The sequence below is a fragment of the Electrophorus electricus genome, chromosome 7 (assembly GCF_013358815.1).
Source record: "Electrophorus electricus isolate fEleEle1 chromosome 7, fEleEle1.pri, whole genome shotgun sequence".
NCBI lineage: Eukaryota > Metazoa > Chordata > Actinopteri > Gymnotiformes > Gymnotidae > Electrophorus > Electrophorus electricus.
In genome coordinates, this window is record NC_049541.1 from 20,972,543 (window position 1) to 20,987,635 (window position 15,093).

General features: G+C 47.0%; 1 protein-coding gene across 3 annotated transcripts in view; it reads left to right on the forward strand.

The window, feature by feature from the left end:
* Positions 1-13,094, forward strand: part of bcat1 (branched chain amino-acid transaminase 1, cytosolic) — a 14,337-nt gene extending 1,243 nt beyond the window's left edge. For all 3 annotated transcript variants that reach the window (XM_035528402.1, XM_035528403.1, XM_035528404.1), the window contains exons 4-12: positions 2,048-2,248; positions 2,486-2,596; positions 3,274-3,393; positions 5,335-5,495; positions 7,012-7,154; positions 8,828-8,913; positions 9,222-9,362; positions 9,479-9,553; positions 11,815-13,094. In XM_035528402.1, coding sequence (XP_035384295.1) covers positions 2,048-2,248; positions 2,486-2,596; positions 3,274-3,393; positions 5,335-5,495; positions 7,012-7,154; positions 8,828-8,913; positions 9,222-9,362; positions 9,479-9,553; positions 11,815-11,853 — 1,077 coding nt within the window. In that variant the 3' untranslated portion in view covers positions 11,854-13,094. The remainder of the gene's footprint in view (positions 1-2,047; positions 2,249-2,485; positions 2,597-3,273; positions 3,394-5,334; positions 5,496-7,011; positions 7,155-8,827; positions 8,914-9,221; positions 9,363-9,478; positions 9,554-11,814) is intronic.
* Positions 13,095-15,093: the final 1,999 nt, after the last annotated feature.

The window sequence follows — 15,093 nt, forward strand, 5'->3', positions numbered from 1 at the left end:
TACATACAATGAGCCGGTTCTGCAGGTGTTGTGTTTCAGCACCTCTTCATAAGACTGGTCTTACTGCTCTTACTAACGCTGTTTCCATCACACTGTGTGTGATGCAGCACTTGCCTTCAGTGTGATGTCTGTCGGAAGCATCGTCCCATGGTGCCAAACTGATATAATCCCTGTCTTCAGTGAAGCCACAATAGAGGCTCTGTCTTGCCTAGATTTGTTTTCTGCATATGGGTCCACAATGGCCAACACTAAATGGCCCCTCACAGAGATGACACAACAACAGCCCTGGAACATGACCCTTCGCAGAGAGTTTGAAACTGCCAAATTGTGAGATTAGGGTTAGGGTTTTGGCCTCCAAAGATCAAATGTATGCTAGAGCCCCAACACCCCCCAGTAGTGTAAGGGCTGGTTCTTATGGTTCTTACTAGCTGGATGTTCACTGCTGAGTGAAAGATTCCAATTTCTCAGATCTCTGATCTGCATAAGCCTTGTCAATCAAGCTTCTCTCTCTCTCTCTCTCTCTCTCTCTCTCTTTTTCTCTCCCCCTCTTTCACTCCCTCTCTCTCGCTCCCTCACTCTCTCTCTCTCTCTCTCTCTCTCTCTCTCTCTCTCTCTCCCTCCCTCCCTCCCTCTCTCCTTCTCTCTGCCACTTTAACTCTCTGTTACTCAGGTAAGTGGTAATGGAACAGAAAGTTCTTACATCACACTCTTGGCTGTGAATGTTTGTATACATACTTCCATCTATAGCTATGGACTGAGGTATACTGTACACATGGATATAAATGTAAATATGCAGATATAACACTGTCTATAAATACTGTTACAGGAAAAATACAGGAAAAAATGTAATGTAATTCTATTTGCACGTCCTGTCAAAACAAAGGGTGAACGTGTCTCTGAGCCATGTGAGCAGAAACCGCAGTCACAGTGAAGTACAACTCTTCGACCCTTCTGAGGCCTGGTCTCCTGATCTGGAGTTGAGCTCTGCAGTGAGCTGCTGGTTGAGGTTCAGCTCACTAGTTGGGGGAGCCAAGCTCCGGTGACGTCAGGGTCATAGGTCATCCACACAGTTTTAGAGTGCTCTCTTTTTTTTATAAACATTGTGAAATAAACTAAAAAACATTATTTAAACTGGGATGTAGCAACTGATTCTTCATAATGATGAAACGAAAAACTGACTAACTCCAGTCTAAATAAATTATACCAGACCATCAATTTTGGAGGAAGAAAATGCTGGAATATACAGTAACAAATGCCTGAATTAAGTAACACAGAGGCTTTGTTTGACCAGATAGATGTCCCTTCCTTTGTCCAGACAGATATCTCTGCTGTCCCCCTGTATCTGGGGCTCCCTGAAGCATATGTCTTAGCATTTACACGCTATACATTCAGTAGTGGTATCGGTCACACTCACATGCACAGCCCCATCGAGCATGTGCACAGGGCACTGGGCATGACCCTGTCCCGCCGTGGGTATTGAAGTCCTGTTTCTCAGGTACTTCACTGAAATGTTCGATCTCTACATCTCTTACTACAGTACACGGTATGATGTATCATAAAATATGAATCTATTTCAGATGCAGCAAATGTAGTTTCAAGTGTGGAAAGCAACTATGACATGTATAAACATGTATAAACATGTATAAACAGCCTTAGAGTGAGGGAAGGCAAGTTTGATAAATCACCAATATCTCCCTCAGCGATCTGGGATTAAAGATCTACAGTAAAACGTGTAATCTGTGAATGATTACTAATCTCAGGTGGCAGGAGAAGAGACATCATGTTTAGAGGCGTTGGAGTTGATATTTGAATAGTTTACTGAGTCTCTCACAATGTCTTCTATTACTCAGCAGTAGAAAGTTAACTCATTAAATGAGCTGTAGTCACTGTCTTTATCTTAGGAATAGTATTATGAACTAAAGACATCAACAAAACCATTTAACCCTTTTTTGAATATTTTATCCTCAGAAGCATAATTCGTTTTTGAGTATTTTTGAGTATTCGTGCACTGCTGTGGACACTGAAGGTTCTTCTTCCATCCTTGCAGGCTGCAGACCTGGCGCTCCAGCTGTGCAAGACCCGTAAACCCTGCCCCGAGGTGGAAGGGCTTCAGTTCGGGACTGTGTTCACCGACCACATGTTGCTGGTGAAGTGGAGCAGAGACGGAGGCTGGGAGAGGCCGCGGATTCAGCCCTTCGGGGACCTGAGCCTCCACCCAGCCTGCTCCGCCCTGCACTATGCCCTGCAGGTCTGTGTTGCAACATTACACACTCACGCACGTTCACGATTGATTTATCTGTTTTTAACAGTATTTCATCATTATCTACAGCTATATCTATATTTATTGTTTCAACATGCATTGGTTAAAATGACTTTTTATTCCCATTTGCAAATATTGTGGACAGTAATAGTAATTTATTTGCAACAAAACTAACTTGTATCGTTTGCACCCCAATGTCACCACTGCTGCCCTGGGCCATGTCAGCTGTTTGAGGGTCTGAAGGCATACCGGGGTGAGGACGACAGAGTGCGTCTGTTCCGGCCTGCCCTGAACATGAGACGCATGCTGAGATCGGCCAGCAGGCTCTGCATGCCTGTGAGTATCACACGGTACGCCGGAGGACACTGTAAGCTAATACAGGACACCGTAGGACACTGCAGGACACTGTAGGACACTGTGTGTCACTGGAGGACACTGTAGGATAATACATGACACTGGAGGACACTGTCACTGGAGGACACTGTAGGATAATACATGACACCGTAGGACACTGGAGGACACTGTCACTGGAGGACACTGTAGGGCACTGTAGAATAATGCATGACACTGTAGGACACTGTGGGACACTGTAGGGCACTGCAGGACCTTGAAGTATTGAAACGTGTAAGACATTGCAGGACATTGCATGGCAAGGTAGGACAATGCAGGACACTTGAATCCCAAACTCAAACTCAAACTCTGATGACACATAGCAGTGACCCCAAATGTTGAATTACTGTGACATTCTCTGGATGTCTCTGAAAAGGTGTTCCCAGTTTACACGAATTCATTTGACTTGCTATTTCTTTTTTCGGAACATTGTAAAGCCAACTGCTGTTAGAACGTTTGTACCTGTCAGGTGAGGCTTTTGGGCTTAAATTTGATTGCAACCAATATCTGATGCATGTGTGTACAATGTGTGATGTACATGTTGTAACATGTAAACTCTGTAAAGTTGTACATGTTGCAACATGGATGTGTTCCCCGTTTGTCTGTGGCCGTCTGCCTTACAGAGTTTTGATGGCGCTGAGTTACTGGAGTGTATACGTAAACTGGTGGCGCTGGATCAGGAGTGGGTTCCCCGCTCCGCCTCTGGGAGTCTCTACATCCGGCCCACTTTTGTGGGCACTGAGGTGAGTAAGGTCCCTTCTGCTCTGGATTACACCTGCTTCTCCCAAATGGAATCTGAGGTCTCCGAATGAGTTCTCACGTTCCGGTTCCTTATTTGGACTCCACATGTCTACACAGCGTGTAGAATGAATGGCATGACATGACATGATATGACGTTCCACTTACATAGGATCTCTCCCAAGACCCAAGGACACTTTACAGTCAACACACCAATAAATAACTAAGTTATAATAAATTAGCAATAATAAACACATAACAACTGTGAACAATATAATAAGAATTATGTCAGTTCATTGGTTGACTCTTCACGCTATCATATCCACAACATTACACCTAAAGCATTAACCTCCCACATCTCATTAACCCTCTTCATCACATCTCATCACGCTTCATCACGCTTCATCACGCTTCATCACGCTGACCTCTAGGAAACTTCATCTTGCATGAAGGTGACTGACAGTTGTTATTCCATGTGTGTGTATACCAGGGGCTGTGTACGGTATATATGTGTGTGTGTATTTTTAGTGGTGAAAACAGATTCGTATCCGTACAGCTTCATTCTCCCAGTTCCATTGGACATTTGTATGTTTTTGTTTGTATCAAGCATGAAAATGTACATACAGTCCTTTTTTTTATTTGTATTTTTGTATTTCTTATGTGTTGCAGTGATATATGTATATCAGCGTCAGAACATTTATTAAATACAGTATGAGCAACACACACAACCAATGGTTTAAACAGTCAAGGTCACTGATGGAAAACATACATGAACTTTAAGAGAGGGCATCTGGAACGTGTTAATTTGCTGTCATCTTGATCACATATGTAAGTCGCTTTGGATAAGAGTGTCTGCCAAATACTGGAAATGTGAACAAAAAACAAGCAATTTTGGTTACTATAGTTACAATATTCTAGTGTGATGTCCAGGTCAAAAGAGATTTCAGCTGACCTCAGAAAAAAAGTTATCAGAGATAATCAGACTGTATGAAACGTTACAGAAGGATTTCCAAAGACTTCGAGCTGACAGGCAGGCAGGCTGATAGTGAGGCTGGATGGTAGTGAGCAGGCTGGCTGATAGTGAACAGGTGGGCTGATAGTGTGCAAACTCAGCACAGAAACTCAGCATGGCTGCTTCACTGGGAGTGTGCACCAGGTCACGCTGTAGAGTCCTCACACACGTGATGCAGATTGCCAAGGTTACGGCTGAAGACCTGGTGTGTCCAATGCACTTGGTAAGGTCTGTGGTCACAAGTCAAATCTACAATGGTGGTGATTATAGGAGACTTTGTAACCAATACACTTTAAAAAAAAAAAAACCATAACATTGCAGCTCTTTTTAAGTTTGCTACAGTTTTGCCGGTTCTGAGTCGTGTCCAGAAATTCGACTGCAGAAAGCCAAGCGTGTTTGTGAGGAGCATGGGACAGGCAGTATGACCCAAGTAAACGAATCGAAACAGGAGGGGGTGGAATTCTGCCCTCGGGCTTTTTGAAATGAGGTGGCGTGACGTAAGGGAGGTCAGTGAGGCCTGCTGTTTTGGAAAAACTCATGAACTGAAACATGAGCTGCTCTCTGAAAAAGAGAGAAGGTCCAAAATGGTTTAAGATGTTTCCACAAAACAAATCAGTAGCTGCAGAAAATATTTGGTTGACGTCACTGCCAGTAAAGGAAGTTACATGATATATGAGCGTTCAACCAATTTGTCCATCAGCAACTTTGACTGTTCCATCTATTTAATTAGTGAAGGTGTCATTTTCTAGTTCTGTACGAGACGTTACTGTGTCTTTAGTTATTATTGTGACTTATTTGAAGATCTGATAAGATCTTATCAGACACCAGATAATTCCACAGGGTTCATAAACTGTGTGTGTGCATATGCATCCATACATGCATCTGTGTGTGCGTGTGTGTGTGTGTGTGTGTGTGTGTGTGTGTGTGTTCACAGATTTCTCTTGGTGTGAAGAAGCCCTCTTCTGCCTTGTTGTTTGTGATTCTGAGTCCTGTTGGCTCCTACTTCAGCACTGGGGCCAGACCCGTGTCTCTGTGGGCAGACACCACATACATCAGGGCGTGGAGAGGAGGGACCGGAGACTACAAAATAGGAGGGTGAGAGGGACGTTGTGGCTTCTATATGTATGGTGTAGTGTAAGGTATAACATATATAGTGTAAGGTATAACATATATAGTGTAAGGTATAACATATAGTACAGCGTATAGAATTGTGTATAGTATGATATAAAGTCCAGTGGCCAGTGGTGGCTCAGTGGTTAAGGTACTTGATTAGCTGTCAGTTCAAGTCCCACCACAATTGCTCAAGTTGCATTCCCTCATAGTTGTGAGGTTTTTTTTGGATAAAAGCATCAGGTAAACACTGTAAGTAGTATCACGTACGGTATAGCAGTGCAGTGGTCTTGAGGACTGTGATTTGAAGTGTAGTGGGCAACAGTACTGTCCCTGTGGGGGACTGGGGTTCAGTCCCCTGTCTGGGTAAATGCACCATGTTATACTAACACGAGTCTTCAGTGGTCCTTGGCTTTCCTTCTAAGTAGTTCTGTTGGAACCTAAATGTGTGTCGTAAGGATTAGACCTGTAAATGAGTGTATACAAACGCTGCTTAATCCATAAACCGACTCATTTCTGCGTAAGGAATGAAGCAAAATCTTGGAACAGTGAAGCGTTAACCTGATTTTGATCAGTGTGTTGGTGACGGTGGGTGAAACATTGACTGTGATTATTGTGGCACCGTTATATCAGCCAGGAATGCAGGGATTGAAGTCAATTGTATTTATACAGTGTTTTTTACAACAGTTGTCATAAAGCAGCTTTACAAGACCGCAGTGTCCAAGCCAAGGGTGACTGTGGCGAGGACACACTCCCTAGGTTAGGGGTTACCCCGTGATCAGCAGGGCGGTGTGTGTGTGGTCTACCCCGTGATCAGCAGGGCGGTGTGTGTGTGGTCTACCCCGTGATCAGCAGGGCGGTGTGTGTGTGGTCTACCCCGTGATCAGCAGGGCGGTGTGTGTGTGGTCTACCCCGTGATCAGCAGGGTGGTGTGTGTGTGGTCTACCCCGTGATCAGCAAGGCGGTGTGTGTGTGGTCTACCCCGTGATCAGTAGGGTGGTGTGTGTGGGTTTACTCTGTGATCAGTAGGGTGGTGTGTGTGTTTACTCTGTGATCAGTAAGGTGGTGTGTGTGGGTTTGGGTCTCATGATTTTATTGCCTCCGCCTGCTCCAGCAGGTGAGCTGTGAGAACGTCCTTGAGCTGCTGCTCTGGAGAGCCATGATTTGGTCATTTTAAACATACAGTTAATTCTGTAGTTGATTTACTGTCATGTTGTATTTTAAATGTTTGCGTGTTAGTTCACAGCCAGAGTTGTTTCTGTTGGAGAATCACTGTTGTTGAACTCCTGGGTTTAAACATTTCTTACTGTAAACTAACTTGGTTTCAGTTTTTTTGGTAGGGGAGTGTGACCCCTCTGCTCATGCTTTCTTGCAATAAATAAAATGAAAGTTTCACACTCTGGTGAGGCAAGGCTGGTGGAGGGGACAGAAACCATCAGACACGCTCCAGAGTGATCGAGGGCCTGTTGAGCGCGAGGACTCATGACGTCTCCATCCGCAGGAACTACGGCTCATCAATCTGCGCGCAGCATGAAGCTGTGGAGCGCGGGTGCCAGCAGGTGCTCTGGCTGTACGGCGACGACCAGCAGATCACTGAGGTCGGCACGATGAATGTGTTCCTGTACTGGATCAGCGAGGAAGGAGGTACCGCATGCTCTGCGCTCTGGAGTGGAGACGCATGTTAGTTCTGTAAGAAGAACTTCTGTCTGTGTAGCAGTGACCTCTAGTGGCCAAGAAAGGGAAGGCGTCCTGAGTAAAAACATTTGTAGTCGGGACAACACTGTTATGTTCTCCTTCGCTAAAATGTGTGATCCCCGAGTCTTCATTTCTGATCTCCCATCACTTTAAAAAAACAATAAAACAAACACATGCTCTATTCTTTCAAGAATGCTTGGTTGAAAACACAATGTGTGTGTGGTCTACACTGTGATCAGTACGGTGGTGTGTGTGTGTGTGTGGTCTACACCGTGGTCAGTAGGGTGGTGTGTGTGTGGTCTACACCATGATCGGTAGAGTGGTGTGTGTGTGGTCTACACCGTGGTCAGTAGGGTGGTGTGTGTGTGGTCTACACCATGATCAGTACAGTGGTGTGTGTGTGTGTGTGTGTGTGTGTGTGGTCTACACCGTGATCGGTAGAGTGGTGTGTGTATGGTCTACACCGTGATCAGTAGGGTGGTGTGTGTGTGTGTAGTCTACACTGTGATCCGTGCGGTGGTGTGTGTGTGTGTGTGGTCTACACCGTGATCGGTAGGGTGGTGTATGTGTGGTCTACACCGTGGTCAGTAGGGTGGTGTGTGTGTATGGTCTACACCATGGTCAGTAGGGTGGTGTGTGTGTGGTCTACACCGTGATTATTAGGGTGGTGTGTGTGTGTGTGTGGTCTACACCGTGATCAGTAGGGTGGTGTGTGTGTGGTCTACACTGTGGTCAGTAGGGTGCTGTGTGTGTGGTCTACACCGTGATTATTAGGGTGGTGTGTGTGTGTGTGTGGTCTACACTGTGATCAATAGGGTGGTATGTGTGTGGTCTACACTGTGGTCAGTAGGCTGATGCGTTTGTGGTCTACACCGTGGTCAGTAGTGTGGTATGTGTGTGGTCTACACTGTGATCAGTAGGGTGGTATGTGTGTGTGTGGTCTACACCGTGATCAGTACGGTGGTGTGTGTGTGGTCTACACCGTGATCAGTACGGTGGTGTGTGTGTGTGTGTGTGTGTGTGTGTGTGGTCTGCACCGTGATCAGTACAGTGGTGTGTGTGCGTGTATGTGTGTGTGGTCTACACCGTAGTCAGTAGAGTGGTGTGTGTGTGTGTGGTCTACACCATGGTCAGTAGGGTGGTGTGTGTGTGTGGTCTACACCATGATCAGTAGAGTGGTATGTGTGTGGTCTACACCGTGATCAGTAGGGTGGTGTGTGTGTGTGTGTAGTCTACACTGTGATCCGTGCGGTGGTGTGTGTGTGTGTGTGTGTGTGTGGTCTACACCGTGATCGGTAGAGTGGTGTGTGTGTGGTCTACACCGTGGTCAGTAGGGTGGTGTGTGTGTGGTCTACACCATGATCAGTACGGTGGTGTGTGTGTGTGTGTGTGGTCTACACCGTGATCGGTAGAGTGGTGTGTGTGTGGTCTACACCGTGGTCAGTAGGGTGGTGTGTGTGTGGTCTACACCGTGATCAGTACGGTGGTGTGTGTGTGGTCTACACCGTGATCAGTAGGGTGGTGTGTGTGTCAGGCATCTCAGGGCAGCCTGAGCAAGCAGTATGAATATTTACTTATTTATTTATCAACTTTATTATTAATTTGTTTGTTTGTTTATTTAGAGGAAGAGCTTGCAACACCTCCGCTGGATGGGATCATTCTGCCAGGGATCACTCGACAGAGCATCCTGGAGCTCGCGCATGATTGGGTAACGACCAGGACATCAGCCGGCTCATCTCTCTGACCTAATAAGCCATGCCCAGCATTCATGCAGATCAAAACTCCAAAGACATTCACCAGTCCCCCCCCCACACACACACAGTTGTCTCATCCTCTCACACGCTGTGATCTAGGTGTCTTCTCCTTCTGACCTCAACCGTTCCAAAAACATGTCTGTGTTATTTACTAACATACGGTCTCCACAGTGCTACGTCTAGTCTCATTTACCCAGGCACTTGCTTTACGTGGACAGACTGTCCTGTCCGTGACGTGTGTCCCTGTGCTTCATCTGGGCAGGGGGACTTTAAAGTTGCCGAGCGCTGCCTGACCATGGCGCACCTGTGCCAGGCCCTGGAGGACGGGCGGGTGAAAGAGATGTTTGGCGCGGGCACGGCGTGCGTGGTCTGTCCCATCAGCCGGGTGCTGTACCAGGGGAAGGTGAGGGTTTCAGGAAGCTCAGTAGGACCCACCCATGTCCCACGCGTCTTCATAGCTGAGGTGAGTGGGACGGGAAGCAGCACGTGTGTGTGACGTTGTGTGTTTCTGGCCCTTAGGACCTTCAGATTCCTTGCGAGGGCAACTTTCCTCCGCTGGCCTCAAGATTTCTGAGGGAGCTCACGGACATCCAGGTAGGGGTGTGGCACGCTTACACACACACACGCTCCCACAAACACACACACACACACGCTCACACACACGTACGCACGCTCACACGCACATGAACGCACGGTCTCACACACATACACGTACACACACTCGCAACACACACACACACAAATGCATGCTCACACATACGCATACGCATGCTCACACACACATGAACGCATGCTTACACACACGTATGCACACACACGCACATGCTCACTCACACACGTACACATGCTCATACACACACATATGCACACACACACGTACACACATGCACACAAACATTTAGCCAAGAGCCGTTAGGAGCCGTGTGTCATGAACACACACGATTGACTCCCCGATGCCCCAGTCTCGAGCGAGAGTGTTGGGATGAATGATGAGGAATAATAATGAGTGATACATTAATATGTGGAGTGACGAGTATGATGACTGGTGCTGATGTCCCAGGGACCAGGCACCAGTCAGACAGGATGCTGTCTTCAGTAACCTCATTACCGATCATTCAGCACGGGCGCTAACGCTAACGACTTTATAATGCTAACGAATATATAATGTTTACTAATATATTCACCCTAAAAGAAGTGTCTTGTCTCACCAGGTAGAATTCAGTACACAAACATGAAATTATTTAAAAAAAAGAAAAAACAACAAAAACCTATACAAAATGATTACACAAAGAACAGTACTACACTTTTAGTCTAACAACATATGGATAAAACAAGGTCACTCATTAATATCTACATAATTTAACACCATTTTGCGGCATTCTGCGAGACGAGAGAACCATCAGATCCATCGGAAAACGTTTTCTCTTTCCACCCCTCTCAGAAAGGTGGAAGAGGCGCGCTTTTTTAAGCACACGCCACGGAAGCACCTGTTTGTCCGGAAGCCTGCTGTCAGTCACGTAGCATGCCGTCAAAAACATATTTGAGCAAAATCTGCTGGAATTGTTTCCAGGGAACAGGTGGGAGCCTTTAACCGTGAGACCGCTTCCTTCACACGTCTGTTTCATTAATTTGTCAAAATTCAAAGCTGTGATAATTGGGCTCCTTCCCAGAGATTTGACTGTGCCAGACACTTTTTCAGGGATTTTTGTATTGATGGTGCCCTACAGCTGAGAATGCATTAGTCCCAGTTATGGCACGGGCCCCCGTGCTCGTCTTCGTATCGTAGACGGGACTTGGAGGGACACAGAGGGACTCTCTTCCCACAAGTCAGGTGTCTGCATGACTGCCATTTACCTCTTCAGTAATTGTTTAACATGCGGCAGAACTTATTAAAAGTGCAGCTGGCTTCAGTCTGAACAGTGTTGCAGTTTGTTCCTGGGAAGAATCTTCCCTCGATGAGGCAAATGATGAGTTTTTGTTTGTACTGCATGTAAACAAGAACATTGTTTTCCATTTGCCAGCATTTAAAACCAGTGCATGGAAACGTGGAGCAGAACATATGATTATGACACCTCTCTCTCTCTCTCTCTCTCTCTCTCTCTCTCTCTCTCTCTCTCTCTCTCTCTCTCTCTCTCTCTCTCTCTCTCTCGTGACGGAGGTCTAGGGGCAAAGCAGTAGCGTGTGCCCAGCCGGTGAGCCAGCCTGCAGATCGGGCCGCGCGACTCCCCCAAACACGCTAATTATGTTCCGTCTAATTACACGGATCCGAATTCTTCTCCGTGCACTCTGCGATCTTCAAAGCTAAGACGCATCAAACAAAGCCGAATGGGTGTCGCGTAACGTGTGGGGGGGGGGGTTTAATAAACAATAAAACTGACAAAACGCAGCAGGCAGGGGAGAAGCGTCAGAGCGCTAGACGACGGTAATTCTGTTGACGTTTCGTTCACCGCTACGGAGGAAGAACGTGTCAACGGCAGGCCGACGCGAGGCTGCCGCGCGCAGATGAGAGATGGGTTTACTAACACGTCCCGCCGTCCCTCTTTCATGTTAATTAGAAACCACATCCTTTTGTTTCTTCACTCAGAGCCGTATTTGTTCTTCCGCTCTGTCCATTAGAACAAATTTGCAACATGAGACACAAATAATTGGATTTGTGTACGTCTGTCAGGGACGGGGGCGGGGGGGGGGGGGTGTTTTGAATTGTCTAACAGTTGGGTTCATGGTGCTCGTGGGGGTTCGGTTGTTGCAGTGTGTGTCAGCGCGGCTTCTGTGGGTGTGTTTAATGCCGGCATCTGCGCATTTTACCTGTGACCTCTTACCTGTGACGTCTCGCCTTTGTTTGTCTTTCTTTGCAGTACGGGCGGATCACGAGTGATTGGACCTGCCTTGTGTAGACGCACCTAGTGACGACTCGACAGAACCATGCAAATGCTAAAACACACAGACACACACACACACACACACACACACACACACACAAGCACGCAAGTGCACAGAATCTTGAAAACATAGGAAAACAGAATCTTGTTTCTGTCTGGGTGACTTTTCAGTAGTGTGCAATAATTGTATCTTGGTGTGAAAATTAATTTTCCATTTCTTGTACTTGCAATAATGTGTTCCATCCACATATGGAGCTACATGAATGATCTCTAGAATTGGGGTTTGTGTCCGTCTGTCTCCAGCCAAAACTCAGACAGACTTATCAACAGATCTGCAGAGGGTAACGTTTCATTGCCAAATGCACTTATATTAATAAGGCACTAGAGATTTTAGCTCAGCTAAGCGTTAAGTATCCAATGCTGTCAAATCAAATGAACAAAAATATAGTGGCATTATATGTTTTATATATGTCAGAAATTATGTCAGACATTTTTAGCTACTTTTTAATGATGACTATAGATGGTCAGATGTCACGAGGGGGCATATCACCAGGAACAGAGTTTTCACTTAGCTGTGAGAGCTTCTTTTGAACCGAAAGAGTTGAAAGCACTTAGGAGGGTACACTGAGCACTCACTGTACACTTCTAAGGGCACTAAGCCCTCTGAGGGCCCAGACGTACACTTCTAAGGGCACTAACCCCTCTGAAGGCTCAGATGTACACTTCTAAGGGCACTAACCCCTCTGAAGGCTCAGATGTACACTTCTAAGGGCACTAACCCCTCTGAAGGCTCAGATGTACACTTCTAAGGGCACTAACCCCTCTGAAGGCTCAGATGTACACTTCTAAGGGCACTAACCCCTCTGAAGGCTCAGATGTACACTTCTAAGGGCACTAACCCCTCTGAAGGCTCAGATGTACACTTCTAAGGGCACTAACTAAAAGCTGCACTGTCATCCCTTTGTAGCTGCTCAGGTGAAACTCAACCTTCCCTTACGATCAGGGACAGTAATGTGTTGAAGTGCCAATGTGCTCACGGCGAAAACAGCTACGGTGTAAATGTTTTCTCCTTCAATCTCTTTAGACCCTTGTTGCCTTGAATAGGGTTTTAGTCATTAGAAGGCAAAGCACAATTTGTTTAATCTCATCTGTTTTCTAGAATAGGTGCAGATATACGCTGTACTGTACTGAACCTGTACGAGATTTCCTCTTGTCCTCGAACCTTTAAATAAAGAATTGTGGCTGGTTTCCCTTCATAGCAGAAATGATGTTTACTAAAACTAAAGAAAGTATTCAGGACCTCACTCCAATGGGTGTGTGTGTTTGTGTGTGTGTATGTGCATGCACGCGTGTGTGTTCGTGTGTGTTTGTGTGTGTGTGTGCGTGTGTTTGTGTGTATGTGTGTGTGTGTGTGTGCGTTTGTGTGTGTGTGCGTGTTTGTGTGTGAGTGTGTGCATGTGTTTGTGTGTTTGTGTGTGTGTGTGTGTGCGTGTGTTTGTATGTGTGTGTGTGTGTGTGCGTTTGTGTGTGTGTGCGTGTTTGTGTGTGAGTGTGTGCATGTGTTTGTGTGTGCGTGTGTTTGTGTGTGTGTGTGTGTGCGCGCACATACGAGAGAAGGGACGAGTGTGGGAGGGAACAGGGGCTATCGTAGTGATGAATGTGGGGGTGTGGTTATGGCCCCCAGGCCTAAAGTCTTTCCCCAACTCTTCCTCTGTCCCAAACTTATTCATCATTTTAACATGACCTACTTACATTAAACATCATTAATTCTTTCACGTCTCGCTTGCATATGTGAAAACACACGCACACACACACACAATTCATGTGTTTTATTGGCCTTCAGCCACAAATCTAAATGCCCCCACCCTTTCTTGCTAAAACTGCAAGAAAAAAAATGTCTTGAACAAAGCAACTGAGCAGTAACCCTGAAATATAAACGGGGTTTGGGTGGGTGTGTGCACACGTGCTGTTTAATTCAGATCAGGTGTGACGGGATGACAAAGTGGAGCTGTGGAGCTGTGCTCAGAGCAGGTGATGGAAGCGTCTGCCAGAGCGCAGAGAGCGTCTGCTCTCTCTCTCTCTCTCTCTCTCTCTCTCTTCCTCTTTCCCTCTCTTTCCTTCCCTCTCTCTGTCTCTCTCCTCTCTCTCTCTCTCTCTCTCTCTCTCTCTCTCTCTCTCTCTCTCTCTCTCTCTCTCTCTCTCTCTCTGTAAGTGTGAAGGCACCAGCGGTCCCTGGCATGCAGTCAAAGCCTGTGAGCATAATGGATCAGATGAAGCCCGTGAACCTCTTGGCAGCGTGGTGCTCGGGGACGGATCGCTGGCGGTCCGAACGCTCCCGCACATCTTCCCTTCATCCACACGGAACAGAGGGCACGTGTGGCGCTGAGCACTGTGAAGTCGCTCGCTGAGCAGCCGCGCGTCTGCGCTCGCCCGTCCTCTTTTCGTGCTAATTTCAACACCCTTATGGGACGTCACCCTTTGCTCTCCGAGGACGACACACTCACTTGTGGTTTTTTTTTTTCTTTTTCTTTTTTTAGTGACCTGCCACAGAAATGACCTCTGTTCTAGTTTAAAAACTTTGGGTAAAATGTCTCTGTCAGTTTAACCATCCTCTGCTCTGATTGGCTCTGCTCCTAAACGCAAAGCTCTTGGGTGCGGCGCTGGCTGACTCTTCCCATCTGAAGCCTGAGCCGTCTGGCTACAGCTACCCACCGCCTGACCTGGTCTACTGCCCAGATACCATGCACCCCCCATCTCTCTCTCTCTCTCTCTCTCCCTTTTCTCTCACTCTCTCCCTCTCCCCTCTCCATCTCTCTCTCCTTCCTTCACTTCTCTCCACTCCTCTCTCTCTCCACCTCCCTCTCTCTCTCTCTCTCTCTCTCTCTCTCTCTCTCTTTTCTCTCACTCTCTCCCTCTCCCCTCTCCATCTCTCTCCTTCCTTCACTTCTCTCTACTCCTCTCTCTCTCCACCTCCCTCTCTCTTTCTCTCTCTCTCTCTCTCCCACCTCCTGCTCTGCTGTAAACCCACCCTCTCACCATCCCTCCCTCCCTCTCTCTCTCTCTCTCTCTCTCTCTCTCTCTCTCCTCTCGCCATCCGTCTCTCGTCTTCCTTTCCACTCTGGTAGTGGCCACATCTTCTCCTGCGTCACCCACAGGTGGCGGCCCTGCACGTGGTCGTCATAGCACTCTCCCCTCCCCTTCCCCTGCCCTGCCCTGCCCTGCCCTGCCTTGCCTCGCCTGGCCTCGGCCCGGACC